Source organism: Pieris brassicae, chromosome 5 (genome assembly GCF_905147105.1).
Source record: "Pieris brassicae chromosome 5, ilPieBrab1.1, whole genome shotgun sequence".
NCBI lineage: Eukaryota > Metazoa > Arthropoda > Insecta > Lepidoptera > Pieridae > Pieris > Pieris brassicae.
Genome location: NC_059669.1, coordinates 1,266,875 through 1,286,501, shown reverse-complemented (window position 1 = coordinate 1,286,501; position 19,627 = coordinate 1,266,875). Strand labels below are relative to the sequence as shown.

Below are 19,627 nucleotides of genomic sequence, written 5' to 3'. Positions count from 1 at the left end.
GAATGATATGAAGAGTGTTAATTTGGTCGGTACACGAGCGGTTAGGCCGGAAGCCAGCTTGTTCTATGCGAAGGAGAGGCTCGACGGCTGCAGACAACCTGTCCAAGATAATTCTGCAGAAAACCTTGGAAGGGGCCGAGAGCAAGGCCGAGGAATACCTCTCCAATTGCTGCATTGGCTTAGATCACCTTTTTTGGGCACAGTAATAAGAAGGCCCCTATTCCAGTCCTCCGGAAGCTTCTCGCTGGCCCAGATTTTCCCAATCAAAGGTGTCAGCGTGTCGACGGTAGTAGCCAAGTCCGCTTTTAACATTTCTGCGGCTATTAAATCAAGCCCTGGTGCTTTACCAGTCTTAAGACCCAAGACCGCTCTCTCCACTTCATCACGTGTAGGTGGTTCGATATCGATGTCTAGTGGCCTGGGTGGTGGAAATGTGTCTTGCATGCCTCCATGCGTAGCTGTGGGACGAAAGGTTTCCTCGAAGTGTTCACGCCAGCGTTGTAGTTGCCCTTCTGCTGTTACGATAAGTTGACCGTCTTTTGATTTTAGAGGCTTTTTATGCTGACTTATCTTTCCTGCCAAGATTTTAGTCGCTTGATACAGGTCTCCCATGTTGCTGATGTTAGCGGCAATTTGAGCGTGGTCAGCAATACCGTCAACCCACAACCTTCTGTCCTTTCGCGAGCTGCGATAGATTTTCTTACGAATCTCCCGATACTGCTGTCTGAGGTCGGCTTGTTGTAGTTCGTCGTTGGTTCCTAGAAGTTTTAGGTGGAGTTCCCTACGGTCGTTTATCAGCTGCCAAGTAGCTTGTGACATCCAATGCACGCGCGAGTGCTTAGTATGACCTAAGACAAAAGAGCTGGTCTCTGTGTAGGCTACTTTGATGCGTTTCCACTCTCCGTCTATTGAGTCATCGTCGGCGAGAAGTCCGGTGAAGCGGTTACGAAGTTCAAGCCTGAACCTGTTCAAAATTTCAGGATCTCGCAGTTTAGTGACGTCAAACCTTCTTCCAGCTCTACCAGGGGCACCAGCTAGTCGCGCAACTGCAATCTTGAGTCGCATTTCGACTACTTTCGTGGTCGCTGTCAATATCAGCGCCTCTTCGGTTTCGGACATCGAGGAGTGACGAGCGCCACTTCGAACTGATCGCAAGGTGGTCAATTTGGTTTTTCGTGGAGCCATCAGGGGAGTTCCATGTGTACTTATGTACATCTCTATGAATAAAAAGTGTCCCACCGATGGTCAGGTCATGGTGTTGGCAAAACTCTATAAACCGTTCACCACTCTCGTTCCGTACTCCGAGTCCATGTTTGCCCATGTTGCGCTCACAGTTACTGTTTTCGCTTCCCACTTTTGCGTTAAGGTCTCCCATGACGATCACAATATCTTGTTTCTTAATACCTTTAAGTGTGGCATTTAGAGCGTTGTAAAAGTCATCCTTGATGTCTTCCGCAGACGTGTTAGTGGGAACGTAACACTGCACAATGGAGATCTTCCGTGCTCTTGAGTTAAAGCGGGCCCAAATGATTCGGTCTGAGATCAGTTTCCAGTCCAAAAGACTTTTCTTTGCGGAGTTAGAGAGGAGGAAAGCGACGCCATATTCAAGGTCGTCATCCTCATTTTCCTTCCCGGAGTATAGAAGAGTTAGGCCTTTGGACGTTCTCAGTTCGCCAAAACCATTTCTACGCACTTCACTTAAACCAAGTATTTGTAGATTATATCTAATCATTTCTGCTTCTGCTTGTGCTAGTTGAGTGTCGTTACTTAGCGTTTTTATATTCCAAAAAGCAATTCGTGTCCGTAATTTAATGCCAAAGGTCGTCGGTAAAAGATCGGTCCGGTTTCTCACTGTTTCGGTTTCTTGAATCGTTGGTTTTTCAGGCAAGCAGGACATTAAGCCACTGTGCCCTAGTCTGATAGTGGGGCTGCCACTTTAGAGCATCCAGACATGCTCGGTTTTATACGGGTTACCTCTCTAGTGGGTGGATTCTGTTTTAAGGCGCAGAATATTCGCCTTTTGCCCTGCATCCTCAGCTCATCTGCAGCTCTAGGTAGTGGGCACGCGTGAGCGTGGCTGCAGTAGGTCCCAGGGTGGACGACTAGGACGTGGATGACTCGGACTGGTCGGGGTTCTGCTTATACTAGTGTTCCACTACGTAACACAGCAGAATGCTGACCTCACTCCATCAGCGATTCCCACCAACACCAACCCCAACTTCCCACCCCGAACAACACAGTGGGCAATTCTTTAAACCAACAAGTATTCTCAATAAGCCGAGCTGTTAAGGCTTGTTTCATACTCCGATGCCATCTCTCGACTATCCCGTTGGCCTGCGGTCTGTAAGGGCTGCTACGAATTTTTTTTACTCCTAATACTTTTAAAAGCTCACTAAATAGATTATGTCCTTAATTAGAATAGATTGATGTCCTTGATCGCTTGTTAGACGATCAGGCACGCCAAAACGGGCTATCCAGGTGTCATAGAACACTTTGCCTACAATGTCCGCTGTAATTTCCTTTACAGGAATAGCCTCTGGCCAACGAGTAAATCTGTCTATCATTGTAATAAGATATCTGTACCCATGCTCCGTGGTAGGTAAGGGACCTACGATATCTATGTGTACATGAGATAAGCGATTCGCTTCGGGGAATTTTTGTAGTTCTGAAATGGTGTGCCTACTTATTTTCGATCTCTGGCATTGAATACATTTTCTGGCCCATTGACCTACGTCACGATTTAATCCTGGCCAGAAAAATCTTTGCTTTACTAACTTACGTGTGGCCCTAATACCCGGATGACTTGTGTCATGTACATTTTTGAAAACCATATTCCTAAAGTTTTCCGATATATATGGCCTAGTATACGAAAAGCGATATACACACACTAGTTGAAACCTCACTGTATATCATTTTTTTGCTATTAGGAATGAGAATTTTATTTAAAGAAATATTGTCATTCTTTTCGCTCAACAACTTTGCTAGCTCAGCATCGCATACCTGGCTGTCCGCTAATTCCTCGTAATCTATCGCCGTCGGGCAGTGTATAGTCCGCTTTTATGTATTAAATGTTCGTTGTAAATTCACTAATAAATAATAATTGTCTTGTCCGTCTGGGTGTGTCATTTTTACTCTCTAATTTGTTCAATGCATAAGTTAGGGGTTTATGATCTGTAAATACAGTTAATTCTCTCCCTTCAAACATATATCTAAAATGCTTTATAGCCATAAAAATAGCTGTTAATTCCCTATCATACGTGGAATATTTCTGCTGGGCATTTGTGAACTTTTTTGAAAAGTAACCTAAAGGCAACCAAGTTTTATTAACCCATTGTTGAAGGACTCCCCCGGCACAACTCTGTGACGCATCGGTCATCAAGGATAAAGGAACACGGGGTGTGAAATCATTACTGCGTTTTTAAGTCCTAATTTGCATTTCTCAAAAGCTGATATTGATTTTTCTGTCCAAACTATTTCGGTCTTGTCTTTCTTCTTACTATTCTTTAAATATTCATTTAATATCGACTGATCTTCAGACGCCTTAGGTACACTAGCTCTATAGAAATTAATCATTCCTAAAAATCTCCTTAACTGATCTACTGTTTCAGGGCGAGGAAATTCTACTATCGCCTTAACTTTGTTATCAAGCGGTCGAATTCCGTCAGTTGAAACATTATAGCCTAAAAATTCCACATTAGACTTTCCAAATTCGCATTTATTTAAATTTATGGTTATGCCAAAATCATTTAACCTTTCAAATACTTTTCTTAAATGCATTTTGTGTTGTTCCATATCGTCACTAGCAATAATTATGTCATCAATAAAATTAAATAAAAAATCTAAACCTTTTAATACGTCATTGTTCATGAATCTCTGGAATGTCTGGCTTGCATTTTTAAGGCCAAAATTTAAACGTGTAAATTCCCATAAACCAAAATTTGTGATTACTGCATTCTTTTCTATGTCCTGTGGTGCCATCTTCACATAATGGTATGCCTTATTAATATCAATCTTTGAAAAAACTTTCTTACCTGCTAAAATATACGTGAATACGTGGAGCCTTGGAACGGGGTAACGGTCCGGTTTGGTAATAGCGTTCAATCTTCTAAAGTCTCCAACCGGCCGAATGTCCCCATTCTTTTTTTCAACTACGTGTAATGGACTGGCACACTCACTCTTTGACGGTCTGCATATCCCCATTGCATTCTACTAAATTCTTGTCTTACCTTATGATAACGATCCGGTGGTAAAGGACGGGCGCGTGCAAACACCGGCTTACCCGTCGTCTCAATATGGTGGTAAACATCATTCTCGTAATCACGATCCAAATTCTTGAAATTTACCGGCTTAGTACTTTCAGGAAATTCCGATAATAAGTCAAGAAAAGGATGGTCATAACCTATCGTGCTAACTGATGATTCATCGCAATTGACGATTCTACAAAATGTCAATAAATTTGTCTTCTTATCAATAAGTTTCTTAGCTGCTAAATCTACCAATAAACTATGGTGCTCTATAAAATCCGCACCTAATATCGCTTGGTTAACGTCCGCAATAATAAAAGTCCAGCGATATGGACGCCGTAGTCTGAGATTTAAATCTAGAGTCTTTACTTTAGAAAATTGTCCTTTTACTTTTACACTTTTTAAAACAGCACTAATTTTATACCAATCCACAGTTTTTAATGTCTCACTTAAAGTTATTTTGAAGGTTCACGTTTCAAAGTCGGGTCACCACTGTAACGTAACTGTGTTCTATAATACGTTATCCTAACTGTGTATGGGAATTACTTGTGGATACGCAGATTAATAAAAGGACTTCGGTACTCAATACTGTAGTTTATATTTTCCCCAATACTAATCCACGTCCACACGCGATCGCAGTGCGCAGTTACTACTGATCGCTAGTTCATACTTCTCTATCATACATCAAAACGCTTACTCGACACATTCATGTCCCTACACTATCAAAACAGTTTAGCTTGTTCCATAGGTTTTATTTGTATAGGTTCCATAGTTTAAAATCCAAGAACAGTCATCAACAAAGCCATCCTTATCTTTAGTTTATTTATTTTAATATTTGATATAGCTTAATGTATTTAGTTTCCTTATTATTTATCATTATCTTAATAAACTAATTACGTATGCATAACAAATAGCACTGTTTACATTGTCAAGTAATGGGCATAAAATGGAAATTCATCATTTATTGATATAAGGAATAAAAGTGGCCCGAGTAGAGAGCCTTGCGGTACACCTATAGACAACCTGAAACTGTACCATTTTAAGTATTTACATTTGTAAGTGTTCTTCCAGATTCATTTGTATGGATCTCATCCCTTCTACTTGGGTCTAGAGACGAATAGAAAGAGCCATGGTGTTCTGCTACTCAACTCTAATGCAATGGGTAACTGTTTTATAGCAACTAGTAGAGCTAAGACATTATAGTCGACGCATTTTAACTACTTAGCTGCGCACGCATTCTGTCTCCTGATTGGTCGTTACGAGTTACAATTGTTGTGGTGTATAAATATAAGATTTTTGTTTCAACACTCATTACCATAATCAGATTAGGGTAAAAAACCGCCTTCTCCGGGGAATCTGAGGACCTTTACTGCGTACTTCGTTCACTCCAGTTAGCGTTCGTCCTGAGCTTCAGGCGACTGACCACGACGCCCCAAGCCGAGGTTTGAGTCTTACAGGAGACGCCCTTGCGCTAATCGTGGGAAAACTGCCCGTTCAGGTCGAGCTATGCTCGCCAAAACAACTTGAGCTGAGCTGTAAAGGCACTTAAGGCCAACAGCGAGATTCCATTAAAAAAAAATAACACTCATTACATTACTTACGCTTCTTACGCAATACGCACAATGGAGAATTTATTTTCTAACGTGGTTTTGAAGAAATTAAACGCTAACATTTCCCTACTTAATTAAAAACTCTTATTTTAAGATAGAGAAAAATTATTCCTTTTATTACTTAACATAACTTATCATATTGTTACGAAGACGGGTCGACTGCAATGTTTCTAGATTTTTCCACTAGTTAGAGAACTTTTCAGCAGGCTGTAATATGATTTCTGACAGTTTCAGGAGAGGGTCAATCACATATTAGAAAATTGTAATTTCCATAATGTTACCTTAGTTTTCAGGAAGCTGAAACCTTTTTTCAGTCGGTTTCAGAACATGTGTAGTAGAGTGGTGCAGTTTTCAGGAGACCCGTTTTCAGGCGTTTTCAGGCCTAGGTATACCCCTTTGATGAAGGAATATTCTAGACCGAACTTTCTAGGTGTGAGACAAGGACGAAATGATACGAGAGAGAGAGAGAAGATCAGAACTTTCTCGAAACTAGACTGAGCACTCTAGAACGCCGTACGACAAGGACGGAGCAACGTGCGAAAGAGACAAAGAGTGCGGACGTTCTAGAATTGTGCAATCGCTACTCAGTAGCAAGCCCGCCTAGAGAGTTCTCGAATATTGTTTAGAATTATTCCCAGGGATATATAAGCGAGCCGAAACGCGACTAGACACCTTTAGTTTTGAATGCGATAACAAGAGAGAAACACCGAAGCGATAAAGTGCGAATAGTGAATACAAGTGATAAAGTACTGTGTGAAGTGTGCATAAGTGAAGTAATTAGTGACTGTGGTTTTGCGTGCAATTAGTGCATCTCTGCAATTAATTTGTGCCCATAAATTCCTCATTGATTTATCAAGAAATAAACCCTTGAAGAAATCTACGGCATTTTCTATCCGATCCCCTAGCTCGTGACAATATCGATGGGGGGCAAGGAGAATTGTTTAATATTAATTATACTAGAAATACTGATTTTAAAAATATATTTTCAGATATAGTGCTACAACCGACTCCAGCCATAACCTACAGAGCGATAGGGGGTGTTCTAGACTTCTATATATTTTTGGGCCCGAGCCCGGAGGATGTTATTGCTCAATATATGGAGATTATCGGGAAACCATTCATGCCGCCGTATTGGGCTCTCGGATTTCATTTGTGCAAGTGAGTTGATTGAAATTTAGTGACAAAATTAAGTATTATACAAAGTTTCATCAGCGTCACCTAGATGGCCGGAAGACTTCCACAATACGCTTTACAAGACACTTTGTGGAATCGAGTCCTGGTGGGGATCATCCCTGGGAGCAAAAGCCGGCACCGCACCCACTACAATGGGTTTCCATGACTGTGATGACCCCCCCCTTTTTGTCTGTAGTCTCGTTTGTCCCCCTATATTTAAAAAATATATTGTTTTAACTTTTATTCAGACAATGCAAAGTTTCACTTGCATGCACATGATAAAAGTAATAATTTTCACATAATTCGATAGTTGCGCTTGCGCATATTTCATGAAATCGTATATTTTTTTCTATTTTCACTATTGTTACGTGTAATTTTATATTTTTTAATTTAATTATGCAAGCGCACTTACCCTTACTATTTTTTTCTTTCTTTATTAGTGTTAACTCGCACAATGGACCTATTGAGCGTCTAAGTGCGGACAGATATACATACATAGTGTTAACTCGAAGAGATCGCTTACTAGCGATACGTCAGTTGTAGTTATGTCAATGTAAACAATATTGTATAACAGCCCAGTCTTTTTACCAAATAACGCCGTTCAACTAGCGGCCTGAACTAAATTCAGCCGTTTGATCGGTTGCTAGGCAAATGACTTGAATCCATGACGTTTCATTACTTGCCTATCCTGTTATGGCAATAATTTTAACTTTATGCCAGTTTCAAGTAAAAGGTAGGGAAACTACACGCGAGTAAAAATAAACAAATACATTAAAAGGAAACAAAGGGATAAGGTAATTAAAAATATAGTATTGTCTTTTGTTAACATAGCTTTTACACATTAAGAAAACACTTTTTAAACGGATTATTTATTAAAAACTTATAATTATTTACATTTATTTTCCGACGTTTCGCGTGCTTTACAGCGTGCGTGGTCACGGTACTAATAATACATAGCTTCAATCCGTTAAAAAGTGTTTTCTTAATAGTAAAAAATAGTTGCACTTTCTGCCAAAGTCAAAACGAAACTCTTCCAACTGTCAATATGGCGTCGGCAAACCACCGCTTTGATGGTGTTTTCCAAATTTGAGTATAAGTACAATGGATGTGTGGTGACAATAATAATGTGAATTTAGGTGTGACTGGTTTTTTGGTTTACATTAGTAAAGTATCTAAATTTTTATCATCGAATTTGGTTCAGGTATAACTATGGATCGCTGAACGTGACTCGAGACGTTTGGCAGAAGAATAGAGATGCTGGAATACCATTCGTATGTATTTAATTATTCGTTGTCATGGTTACGCGATCTCTAGTCCGCGTTTTATAACAGCGGTGTTTCGAAGTGGAAAGTTATTTTTTAAGAAATTTATGACGTTAACTCACACGCCTCTATATAATTTGCAAGGTTCAACTCTCGGGCCTAAGAGTTAGGCATTCATATTCATATGCTCTCACACTAGGTGTACGTTCCAAACCTGAAGCTGTGCCTTCGAACTTCGGCTTTGATTTTTGGCCTCTACGGTCAAGGATAACATCGTCAGGACACCACCAGATCTAAGATGACGCGTATTAGGTACAGAAGGCTGATGACCTTCTCCTGTATAGGACATCTGTACGTGATTCAATGCCAGACCAAAAGAGTCATGCTTCGAAAAGATTTATAGGGTCTGCGGGGAATGGATGTCAGTACAGATTAAATTATGGAAAAAAATATATAGAACAGGGCAAGAGGCTCAGCTGATGTTAAGTGATACCGGCGCCCATGGACATTTTAAGAATTGACCTCTTTTCTTAAATGACCAAAGTCGAATTGGTTCAGAAATACATCTATACTTCTTTAAAAACGCTTAGTTTTGGGACGGACGTCGAGGTGGTACGGGTGGAATTTTGTATTCTGCCTCGAACTCCGATGATGAAACTCAGCTGCAGGTATTAATCCGAACAAGTCTGAACACTCCATAGTCAATGCGGAAGAAGATTCAGAGGGATTAAGCCGCTCGAAAAGGGGCTTCCCGCTGGATACATCTTACCAAAATTATATAAATGTCCTATAAAGGCAGTTTATATCCCGTTTTCCAAAATTTCCAGGATGTCCAGTGGAATGACCTGGATTATATGAGTAAAGGCAACGATTTCACATACGACACGGAAGCCTTCGCGGGGTTACCGGACTTCGTTAAGACTGTACATGAAGCTGGCATGCATTACGTTATATTGATTGGTGAGTTTCGTATTTATTTAATTAAAATATATATACTAAGACCACTATATATGTCGAAGATATATGGTCACTCCATCGATATGGACATCGTAATTATGGGGTTTAGTGGGCGTCATGTGGCTCAAAAGACTCGAATAATAATCGTACAATATGTAATTCAGATTGATTACTTCTAATACCACATATAACACTTGAGATTTAATTATAAAGAGCAGCGGCTTCAGGTCACCGATCTCACTTTTAATCACAATCCACTAAACCTAATTTGGTCCAAAAGGTCCTTGGTCTCATCATCACAAAGCTTCACTGAATACTCAATCTTTTGTTTTTTTCTCGAGTCTCGCGTTTGTTGAACGCACCGTACAAAGGCAAGATGGCGTCTCGCGTGGCGTTTGATACGCTCTGATTGGTCGTAACAGTGTTCGTACTTTTATTCGTTGTTGATTCCAAACTATGAAATAATTAAATAATAACGAAACAAGTCGTTCAAATAAATTATGATTCATAAAAGTAATAGACGATATCTCAATGATTAACCAAAGCAACAATAAAAATATATAAGATGTAATAATTATTATATTGCGCGTATAAAACGGCAAAAACCCATTCAAACATTGACGACGCTCATAGCGGATGCGAGAAATATGTCATCAAATACAGGCTGTGGTTTGTTGAAGTGAAGCTTCTTTATTGAAGTAATCCGGGGTTGGAAAAAAAATACCGTCACATTTTTCCGTTACGCGCCATCTTTTTCTTGACCACGGTTGATTCGAAGAGTTTCGAAGACATTTATAACAAAAATATATAATAACGATAACAATGATATTAATAATTCTATTACAATTAATTAAATTCTGTAATAATCGTATTACATTTTTTATGTAACACTAGACATTGAGCTGATTTGTAAGTGCTGTGTTTATGTTTCCTTTAAAATTTAATAAATGCTCTTCTATACTATTTTCGTCATATGTTGATACGGTTGGTGCTATTTTGCTTCCTTGTTGGCCCAAAAACTAGCTGTGAAAACGCGAACACGTCAAAAGGACCGCGAAAATCTCGCTACTCCCGGATGGCTCGAAGGACCATAAATGAAAAACAAATATGTATCACCCTATGTATTACTAGGTCCTTTCAATGTTATAATTATCAATATAATGATAATTTCAGACCCTGGTGTAAGCGCCGCGGAAAATCCTGGCGAATATCCGCCATTCGATCTGGGACTGGAAATGAATGTTTTCGTGAAAAATTCAACCGATAAACCCTTTGTTGGAAAAGTAAGTATATTTTTCACTAGAAAACTGGTTTTACAACGTCACAATTTTCTTCCATTGCACAAAACTACGGGTGGAAATTTTGTAAGGGCTCCAACGCTTAATTATTGTTTATCAATAAAGCATTATATGTGGTGTAAGATTGTATACGTGAGCAGTGTGGGGTAAAAGGCCTTATAGCCTAGCGGTCTTTGTATGTGGCTGATATGGTGAGGGGTACCGAGTTCGATTCCCGGTTCGAGTGCAAGTTTTAATTTATTTTAAATTTGTTCTCGGCCTTTGGTAAGGTTGTACGGTACCGGGCGAGTGCTTAAACCGTCCATGGAGAGCACGTACGTAGAATGCCTGGCGAACCCCGAGGGCCCGTCTTAAGGGCTGAGGTGTTTTTAGTGGGTGTGGTGGGTGGGGTCTCGCCATTTGAGTGTAGACCCAGCCCCACAATCCCCGTGTCAAGCTCGAAATCCTTGGCGCGGGCCTGCGGAAGCGCTTTTTCTTCACTTAAAAAAAAAGGATACGAAGCCATGTAGAACGGATGGATGGACGAACTCTGGATGATGAAATCGGGTTCGGTAGCTCGTCTACGTACCTGAACCAAATCCTGGATTATCCAGGTATGGTACTAGAGAAGGGACAAGTTTAAATTCCGATAACTAAGGAGCATGGTGAATGTGTTGAAAGTTGATGAAGCCAGAGAGGTATGTCAGGACCATTGCAGGTGGAGATGGGGGGGGGGGATGGTATAAAGTATCACTTTAGTTAGTGTCTTAAACAATTTGATATATTGTGACCCATAAATAAACTGGTTGACGTTTGAACAATGAAGGAAAATGTTATTAGGACCGACCCTAAAAAGTCGACGGTGTGTGTCAAGCACGAAAGGCTGATCGCCTACTTGCCTATTAGAAATGATCTGAGGCCCAGCAAGTGTTAGTACAGTGTGAGTCCTTCTTTTTTTTTTAATAAAAAAAATATGACAGGTATGGAACAGAGTGTCCACGGTGTGGCCAGACTTCACACACCCGAACGCCTCCGCGTATTGGAAAGACCTGATGTCGGACTTCCATAGAAAAGTTAACTATGACGGCGCATGGATTGTAAGTTTGCTGACGGAATTTAAAAAAAAAACATTTTGTATGTGTGACATTTTAGCCTATTTTAGGCTTTCAAGCAAGACGTCCATACATTTATTATAAACTAGATAATGTCTCTATGACTATTTGAATCATAAATAATTATTTCCAACTTGGAGAATAGTCTTAAGTTTCATTCAAATCGGTTTAGTCGTTTTTGAGATATCCACGCATTTCAGGAAGAGACTACTTAATTGATATAATTTTTATAAAATAAAACGCTTTACGACCAGTCCCAGAAGCAGTCGTACTTCCAACGAATCGTAGATTTAAAATATCGCAGTACAGTGGCATTTTTATTGTCAATATTTCTTTCCACATGGGTTTTTTTAAAAGTAACACTCCTTCAGGATATGAATGAACCCTCAAATTTCCTGTCTGGTTCGATGTATGGTGAATGCAGCCCCGAAGACCTGCCTTACAAGCCTCAGAGCATAGCCGAAGACGGCTTAAAACACAAGACCTTGTGTATGGACTCGAAGCATTTCGCCGGATTGCATTTCGACGTACACAATTTGTATGCGATCAGTGAAGCAGTGGCTACGCATGCGTATGTATAATTTCAAATTATTTGGCTCTTTTCAACGTAGCGGAAACACAGCTTAGGAGAAAGAGACGAAAGATGACTTTAAAAGAGTGCAAATGGACGATTATATATAAACTAAAAGTACTGAAAACACCAAAAAACCTCTATAAACTAACGAGTTAAAATAATACAAAAACTTTACGAGGATAGGTTTAAAAAATTTGTAAGTACCTTCATACAAATCATAAAAATTGAAAGATCTAACCAATCTCGGCTTTTAGCAGATGGACATAGTTTTAGTATTTTAAAAATAAACATCACTTATGTTAGGGATACAGATGTATATTTTCAACCGATTCCACCCGGGATTCGAATTTGACACTTCATGATTTTCAAACAAATATTAATAAATAGTTAAACTGACTAAATAGATCTGAGAAACAATTAATTTGTGTAACACAAGACTTTTTATAGTACTTTTAGATTTCAATAGCAAAGGCCCGTATTCAATCTTAAATCTAGTTTCAAGTGCTGTCCAAATGTACTCAATCAAGTTTACTATAATAAAAGAGTATGGTATTGACGTAAGCAATATTAATACTCAATCTGATTGTAAATACTCCAGGGCCTTAATGGAAATTCGTGGGAAGCGGCCGTTGACAATTTCCCGGGGGTCGTCTCCCGGAATGGGGCATTACGCGGGACACTGGAGCGGGGACGTCTTCAGCCAATGGCATGACCTCAGGGCTTCTATACCACGTATGTGATTTGATTTATCTTTGGTATTTGTAAAAATAAAACGTGTGGCATAGAGCACTGCTCTCGAACCTTCCAGCCTATGGGCTCCCCGAGAAATTATGCAACTGGATTTCCAGCTTTCTCGCTGATCGGAGCATTAAGGTCGTCATTGACGGAGCATGCTCCGACCTTAAACCCGTCAATGCTAGTGTCCCACAAGGCTGTGTCCTATCCCCGTCCCTGTTTCTTCTGCATATCAATGACATGTTGCAACTTAGCAACCTTCATTGCTATGCGGACGACAGCACTGGGGATACTTTTAACACGGGCCGATATGTCAACGCCAAGTATTCCGATGCTGGCTGTGGCTTCAAGAAGAGTGTTTTCGAAAAGAGGAGTAGCGACAAAGGGTATTTTTTTCGCGGAAAACGCGCAAACTTGTGTCTTCTTGGGGTTCAATTGGACTAGATTTAGTCTACCCCAGTCCGAGACTCCACGTAAAAGAGTTTCGACTTCAGACACAAGTTTGTTCGTTTTCCGCGAAAAAAATAACTTTTGTCGCTACTCCTCTTTTCGAAAACACTCTTCTTGAAGCCTCAGCCAGCATCGGAATACTTGGCGTTGACATATCGAACGACGTTCAGTTTCGCGGTCATTTGGAGGGAAAGGCTAAATTAGCCTCCAAAAAGCTTGGTGTGCTCAGCAAGGCGAGACGGTACTTCACTCCGGGCCACCGCTTGCAACTCTATAAAGCGCAAATTCGGCCCCACATGGAATACTGTTCTCACCTCTGGGCGGGAGCTCCCCAGTACCAGCACCTTCCACTTGACCGTATTCAACGAAGAGCGGTTAGAATCGTCGACGACCAATCACTTTCCGTGCGGCTTGATCCCTTGGCGTTGCGTAGAGATGTTGGGTCCCTCTGCATCTTCTACCGCATTTACCATGGGGAGTGTTCAGAAGAGTTGTTCGGTCTAATACCCGCAGCTGAGTTTCATTACCATCCGTATCACCTCGACGTCCATCGTTCCACAACTGAGCGTTTTCTAAGGCAGCTTTTGCCGCGCACCACCACTATGTGGAACCAGCTGCCCACTGAAGTATTTCCGAACCAATTTGACTTAGGGTCCTTCAAGAAAAGAGCGTACCAATTCTTGAAAGGCCAGCACTTGCGAGCCTTCTGGCAGTGTGAGTGTCCATGGGCGGCGGTGTCGCTTCACATCAGGTTCTGTCACGTCACGCTCTTGCCCGTTTGCCTGCTATTACATAAAAAAGGACGGAATGATACGCGAGAGAGAGGGAAGATCGGAACCATCTCAAAGCTAGATTGAGCACTCTAGAACGCCGTACGACAAGAAAGGCGCAATGTGCGAAAGAGACAAAGAGTACGGACGTTCTAGAACTGTTCCATCGCTACTCAGTAGCAATCCTGCCTCAAACATAATTAAAGATTATTCCCAGGGATATATAGCTTATCCCATCAGCAGATAACTTACCCCATCGGCTGAGCGCAGCAACTTGGGACCGTGTCTTCCCGCGCGCTGCAGCCCCCATCAAGGGCTATAAGCCCGCCCCAGTACCGCCCTGTATCAGCAGGGCGCGAACACATACACCATCCGAAGGGGGCATATGCCCCGAACGGGCCAAAGCTCACCCCTTTTGAGGGAGTGTGCAGCAAATACCACACCAGATAGTTTGGTTTCCAATGTGATTCCAATTGAAGTGTTAAAGTACAATGTAAAGTGTGCATAAGTGAAGTAATTAGTGACTGTGTTTTTGTGTGTTATTAGTGCATCTCTGCAATTAATTTGTGCCCATAAATTCCTCATTGATTTACCAAGAAATAAACCTTTGAAGAAATCTACGGCATTTTCTATCCGATCCCCTAGCTCGTAACAATATATAGGGTTAACTAGATAAATAAAATAATGTATAAAATATAAAAAATCTAAGCTGTATATTATCTTTTCAGAACTGCTAAGCTTCAGTCTCTTCGGTGTTCCCCTAATGGGGTCAGATATTTGCGGATTCATTGGGGACACGACGCCGGAGCTCTGCAAGCGATGGATGCAGCTGGGCGCCTTTTATCCTTTCTCCAGGAATCATAATAGTGATACGTCGAAGGTATTTAAAAATATATTTTCACTAGATTTCATCTTCATAAGCGCGTTTATAAATTTCCACATATACAGCTGCATCTCCTAGATTCAGAATTATATATGTTTTGGTTTTTTTTAAATGGTATGTTTATAATAAGGTTGGTCAAGTTTCTGTGCTTGACACATCATTTTTGGGTTTCTCACGATGTATTATATTATAAAAAAAAAATGGCCGTGATTCGAAAGTACGAGGGTTGAAAGGCTACACCAACTACACCAATAAAATATATTAAAATGTTTATATTAATAATAAATAATGTATTGTTCACTGATGAGACTTATATTATTGGTTTTAGGAAGAAATTGCTAGTAAATTGTTAACGAAAAACAGTCAGTAAATTTTCAAAACAATGAAAAAGTGAAAATGATTAATAATTTTAATTAAGTTTTGAATTGCCAAATAAAATATATTAAGTCAAAGTCAAAATATTTTTATTTATATAGGTAAAAAAGTACATTTATGAACGTCATAAAAGAAGTTAAATTAATTGTAAATTTACACTTACTACCAGTTCGCAAGTCAAGGGCGTAGAGCGGGTAAGAAGAACTGGCAGGAAACTCTCCATCACAAAATAAATTTTATTTATAGACAAAAGTCTTCCAAGTCAATCGTGTTATACAAAACCGCGGTATTTACTTTACTTACGAAATATTAAAGTAAGCTCATGTTACAGTCCTAAGCGAGTATCAGAAATTCAAATAAGGTGCATCTATTGAAATGTATTAATAAGAAAATATAAATAATAATTTTAATCACATTTTAGCCCCAAGACCCAGTGAGCTTGGGACCAATTGTGGTAGAAGCCAGCAAACGCGCGCTTCGCATGAGATATCGACTCCTTCCATACTATTACACGTTGTTCTGGCGAGCCCATACCGATGCTACCACCGTGGCCAGACCTTTGTTCTTTGAGTAAGTTTATACGGATATATTCCTATGTCTGTTTTTTTAAAACATTTTTAATATATTAGGAACTAATTTTAGGTCTTTTAAATACTTAAAAAACAAAACTTTCCCACTAGTATGGATATTAAAAAAAATATCGAGAAACTGTTCAACAATTTTTTCCAAAATATATTATTTAATACATATATTTATGATGATTTTTCAGATTTCCAAACGATAAGAGAGTTTATAATATTGACACTCAATTTATGATCGGCGAACATGTTATGATAACCGCCATTTTGGAAGAGGGGGCAAACACAACGAACGCGTTTTATCCAGGTCCGAACCCGTGGTACGATCTTAATACAGGAAAGCAATTGGCACTGAACTCGTGGAAGACTATTAGTGATGCGGAAACGGTCGCTGTGAAGGTGATTTCCATTTAATGTTGCCATATGTCAAATTGAAAAGTCATTGCCATAGTCATTTTGTATGACGATTTCCTATTTTAAAAGAGTACCCAGAGTTTTTCACGCCGGCTTTTTCTCTCGGCCTACATCCTCTGTCTTCCTTGCTGATGAGTAGGCATGTCTACTTATTTAAAGTTAATGACGTGGAATAAGTGATACTTGTATCATATATTCCATAATAAACATATGTTTTTAACACACGCCGTCGACTTTTGAGTCTAAAAACGGTTTCTTCACGATGTTTTCTCTCGTCGAGTGAGTTTAATGTGTAGTGGCGTAACAATAGAGTGCCGGGATGGAAAAATTCCACGGGCTCAAGAGGCCGCGAGCTTTTAACTTTTAATTTTTTATTTCATTGTAAATGTATGCTCCTCCTCACGTTTCCTTCACCGAAAAGCTAGCGAATAGATGATGAATGCGTTGAGATATTATGTTCTTTGGATGAATGGAATACGCATTAGGTTAGCGTGGGGGCTGCAGACCATTCCCTCTCGTCTGAGAGAGGACTTATTATTGTGGTAGTGGCTGGACATATACAATGTGTAGTTGTGTATGATGAAAATCTTGAAGTTTATTAAAATTCAATTGAGTACAACGTGACGATTTTGACTGATAAAGCCCCGTCTTAAAAAATTGACTGATAAAGGCCCATCTAAAAAAAATTGACTGATAAAGCCCCGTCAAAAAAAATGACTGATAAATCCCCGTCTAAAAAAATTGACTGATAAAGCCCCGTCAAAAAAAATTGACTGATAAAGCCCCGTCTAAAAAAAATGACTGATAAAGCCCCGTCAAAAAAATTGACTGATAAAGCCCCGTCTAAAAAAAATGACTGATAAAGCCCCGTCAAAAAAAAATTGACTGATAAATCCCCGTCTAAAAAAAATTGACTGATAAAGCCCCGTCTAAAAAAAATTGACTGATAAATCCCCGTCTAAAAAAAATTGACTGATAAAGCCCCGTCTAAAAAAAATTGACTGATAAAGCCCCGTCAAAAAAAATTGACTGATAAATCCTCGTCTAAAAAAAATTGACTGATAAAGCCCCGTCTAAAAAAATTTGACTGATAAAGCCCCATCTAAAATAAATTGCCACGGGCCCCATATGGTATAGTTACGCCACTGTGTGTATTATTATATATAGTGTACATTTGCGTATTTTTTTTATGTTTACATAGTACCTAAGCTTTTCTTGCCGTTTTCCATAATCTATTGATTTTTCATACAATTGTTTCCTGAAACATACCGCTCGTTAGCAAAAAGTCAAAATTCTCATTATTAACCTTTAATTGTTTAGAAATATTAAAAATTAAACAAAATAAATCAGTGGCGCTACAACCTTTTTAGTTCTAGGTCTCAGATTTGTATAATAGGGAAGAAGGTGATCAGCCTCCGGTGCCTGACACACGCTTTCGACTTTTTCTTCACGATGTTTTCCTTCATCGAGCGAGTGTTAAATGCGCACATAGACACATTGGTCCACCGGGAATCGAACATACGACCGATCAGGGATGAGTGTCGCACCGTATTGTATATTTTTAATATGTTGTAAAAACTTAAACTCCAGCCTTCACTCACTTCACTTCACTCTTTATAAATAGTGGTTTAAAGAAGGTAATTTTCAGGGTGGCGCCATTCTTGCATTACAAGATCCGCCAGCTAAAGGTCCCGTAAATACTGGTAACACTCGCAGCTTGCCGATACAGTTACTTCTCGTTCCCGATGCGGCCGGGGTTGCCAGGGGCGAATTATACTGGGACGACGGGGATAGCCTGAGTGAGTTTATATTTTATTCAGAAAGCTGAAATGTATACTTTTGTATGTTTGTCTTTTCTATGGGCTAAATGATTCTCATGTTGAATTTTTTAAATTTTGTTTAGTCTCGCCATAATCTAAAATTGTATACATAATGTCGTCGGGGTTTAATAATGAAAGAAATCATATTTAAAAATAAATTTCTATTATCATGAATCAATTAAGACGGAAATAAAGCACGGTTACCATGGTAACCACATCGTAACCATGGTAACTAACACACGTAAAGCCGTAAATATACATTCACAGACAGCTACGAAGAAGAGAAATACAGCCATTTAATATTCAAGCTACGGGAAAACGAATTGAGCAGCTTTATCCAATGGTGGGGGTATGGGGTACCCGCCATCGATACCATCACAGTTCTGGGTCAAAATCTCATCGAAACCGTGACAGTCAACAACGCCTCGACCAGCTTCACGTACGACAAACCCACGAAGGTGTTGAAGATCAACGTTAATATCAATTTGGATAAGCTTTTCGCGGTTAAATGGACGAATAAAGTCATGCAAAAGATATAAAATTATTAAGATTTATTGAAATGTTATTAAGCTGTCAATATTACCGAAATATATTCGTGGATATCTCAAAAACTATTTAACCAATTTTAATGAGAGTTTAACTGTTCTGTTCTTATTACCGATACCGATATTCGTATAGAAATATCGCCGATACCGATACCGATACTAACGCTTATTGAATTGAAATTAAATGAAGATAAACTCTATCACGTTCGGTTAAAGTTTTTACCACATTAATAATTAAAATTAACTACGCCTGATAGCAGTTAAAAGCTAGTGTCTAACAAAATGCCCTGCCTCGTTTGCAATGCACTAGATCAAACAGGTTTACATTACTTTTATAAAGCACGGCATTTGTAAAGTGTGTTTGTTTGTTACGGCAATAACAATATCCCGATACCGGTATATCCGCTAACGGTATCGGTATCGGATGAATCCGAACGAATTCTAATGAATGTGTGACCCATATACACGTTGATGAACGTCTTTATTGGAACTTAAAAAGTATTCGAATATTATATATAAATAATTTTGAAAATTTTTTGGGTGTCTAAATGTGGTCATAAAATATATTTTCAACAGGAATAGAATCCAAACTAAATTACGATTCGTACATATTCGTGCCAATTTTTAGTAAATGTTTACGGGATACGGTTAGTTTTAACTGGTGTTAGTTCAGATATTTTTTATCTAGATATAATTTTAGATTGAGAAAGTATGTTAATATGAAATATATAGCAACACTGTTGGATAAATGTCAAATTTATATTAGAAACCATTTTTTATATAAAAAAATTAAAGATTTACTCAAAAGTTTATTTGTACAAATATAGTGATCTCGATGTATAAAATGA

The 19,627-nt window shown here is 39.2% G+C and overlaps 1 protein-coding gene across 1 annotated transcript; it reads left to right on the top strand.

Annotated features, from left to right (window-relative positions):
* The first annotated feature begins 4,292 nt into the window (after nucleotides 1-4,292).
* Nucleotides 4,293-18,969, top strand: LOC123709466 (lysosomal alpha-glucosidase-like). Its single transcript, XM_045660853.1, has 14 exons — nucleotides 4,293-4,298; nucleotides 5,316-5,406; nucleotides 6,844-7,012; nucleotides 8,229-8,298; nucleotides 9,117-9,249; nucleotides 10,420-10,529; nucleotides 11,504-11,620; nucleotides 12,007-12,206; nucleotides 12,808-12,941; nucleotides 14,893-15,044; nucleotides 15,844-15,992; nucleotides 16,192-16,399; nucleotides 18,063-18,213; nucleotides 18,502-18,969. The coding sequence occupies exons 1-14, from the start codon at nucleotides 4,293-4,295 to the stop codon at nucleotides 18,771-18,773; spliced, it is 1,962 nt and encodes a 653-aa protein (XP_045516809.1). The 3' UTR covers nucleotides 18,774-18,969.
* Nucleotides 18,970-19,627: the final 658 nt, after the last annotated feature.

What these genes read in the sequence shown, in the direction of transcription:
- LOC123709466 (XM_045660853.1), top strand. An exon ending in CTCGGATTTCATTTGTGCAA is followed by an intron (nt 7,013 to 8,228) that starts GTGAGTTGATTG and finishes AATTTGGTTCAG; the next exon opens with GTATAACTATGGATCGCTGA. An exon ending in CCTCAGGGCTTCTATACCAC is followed by an intron (nt 12,942 to 14,892) that starts GTATGTGATTTG and finishes TTATCTTTTCAG; the next exon opens with AACTGCTAAGCTTCAGTCTC.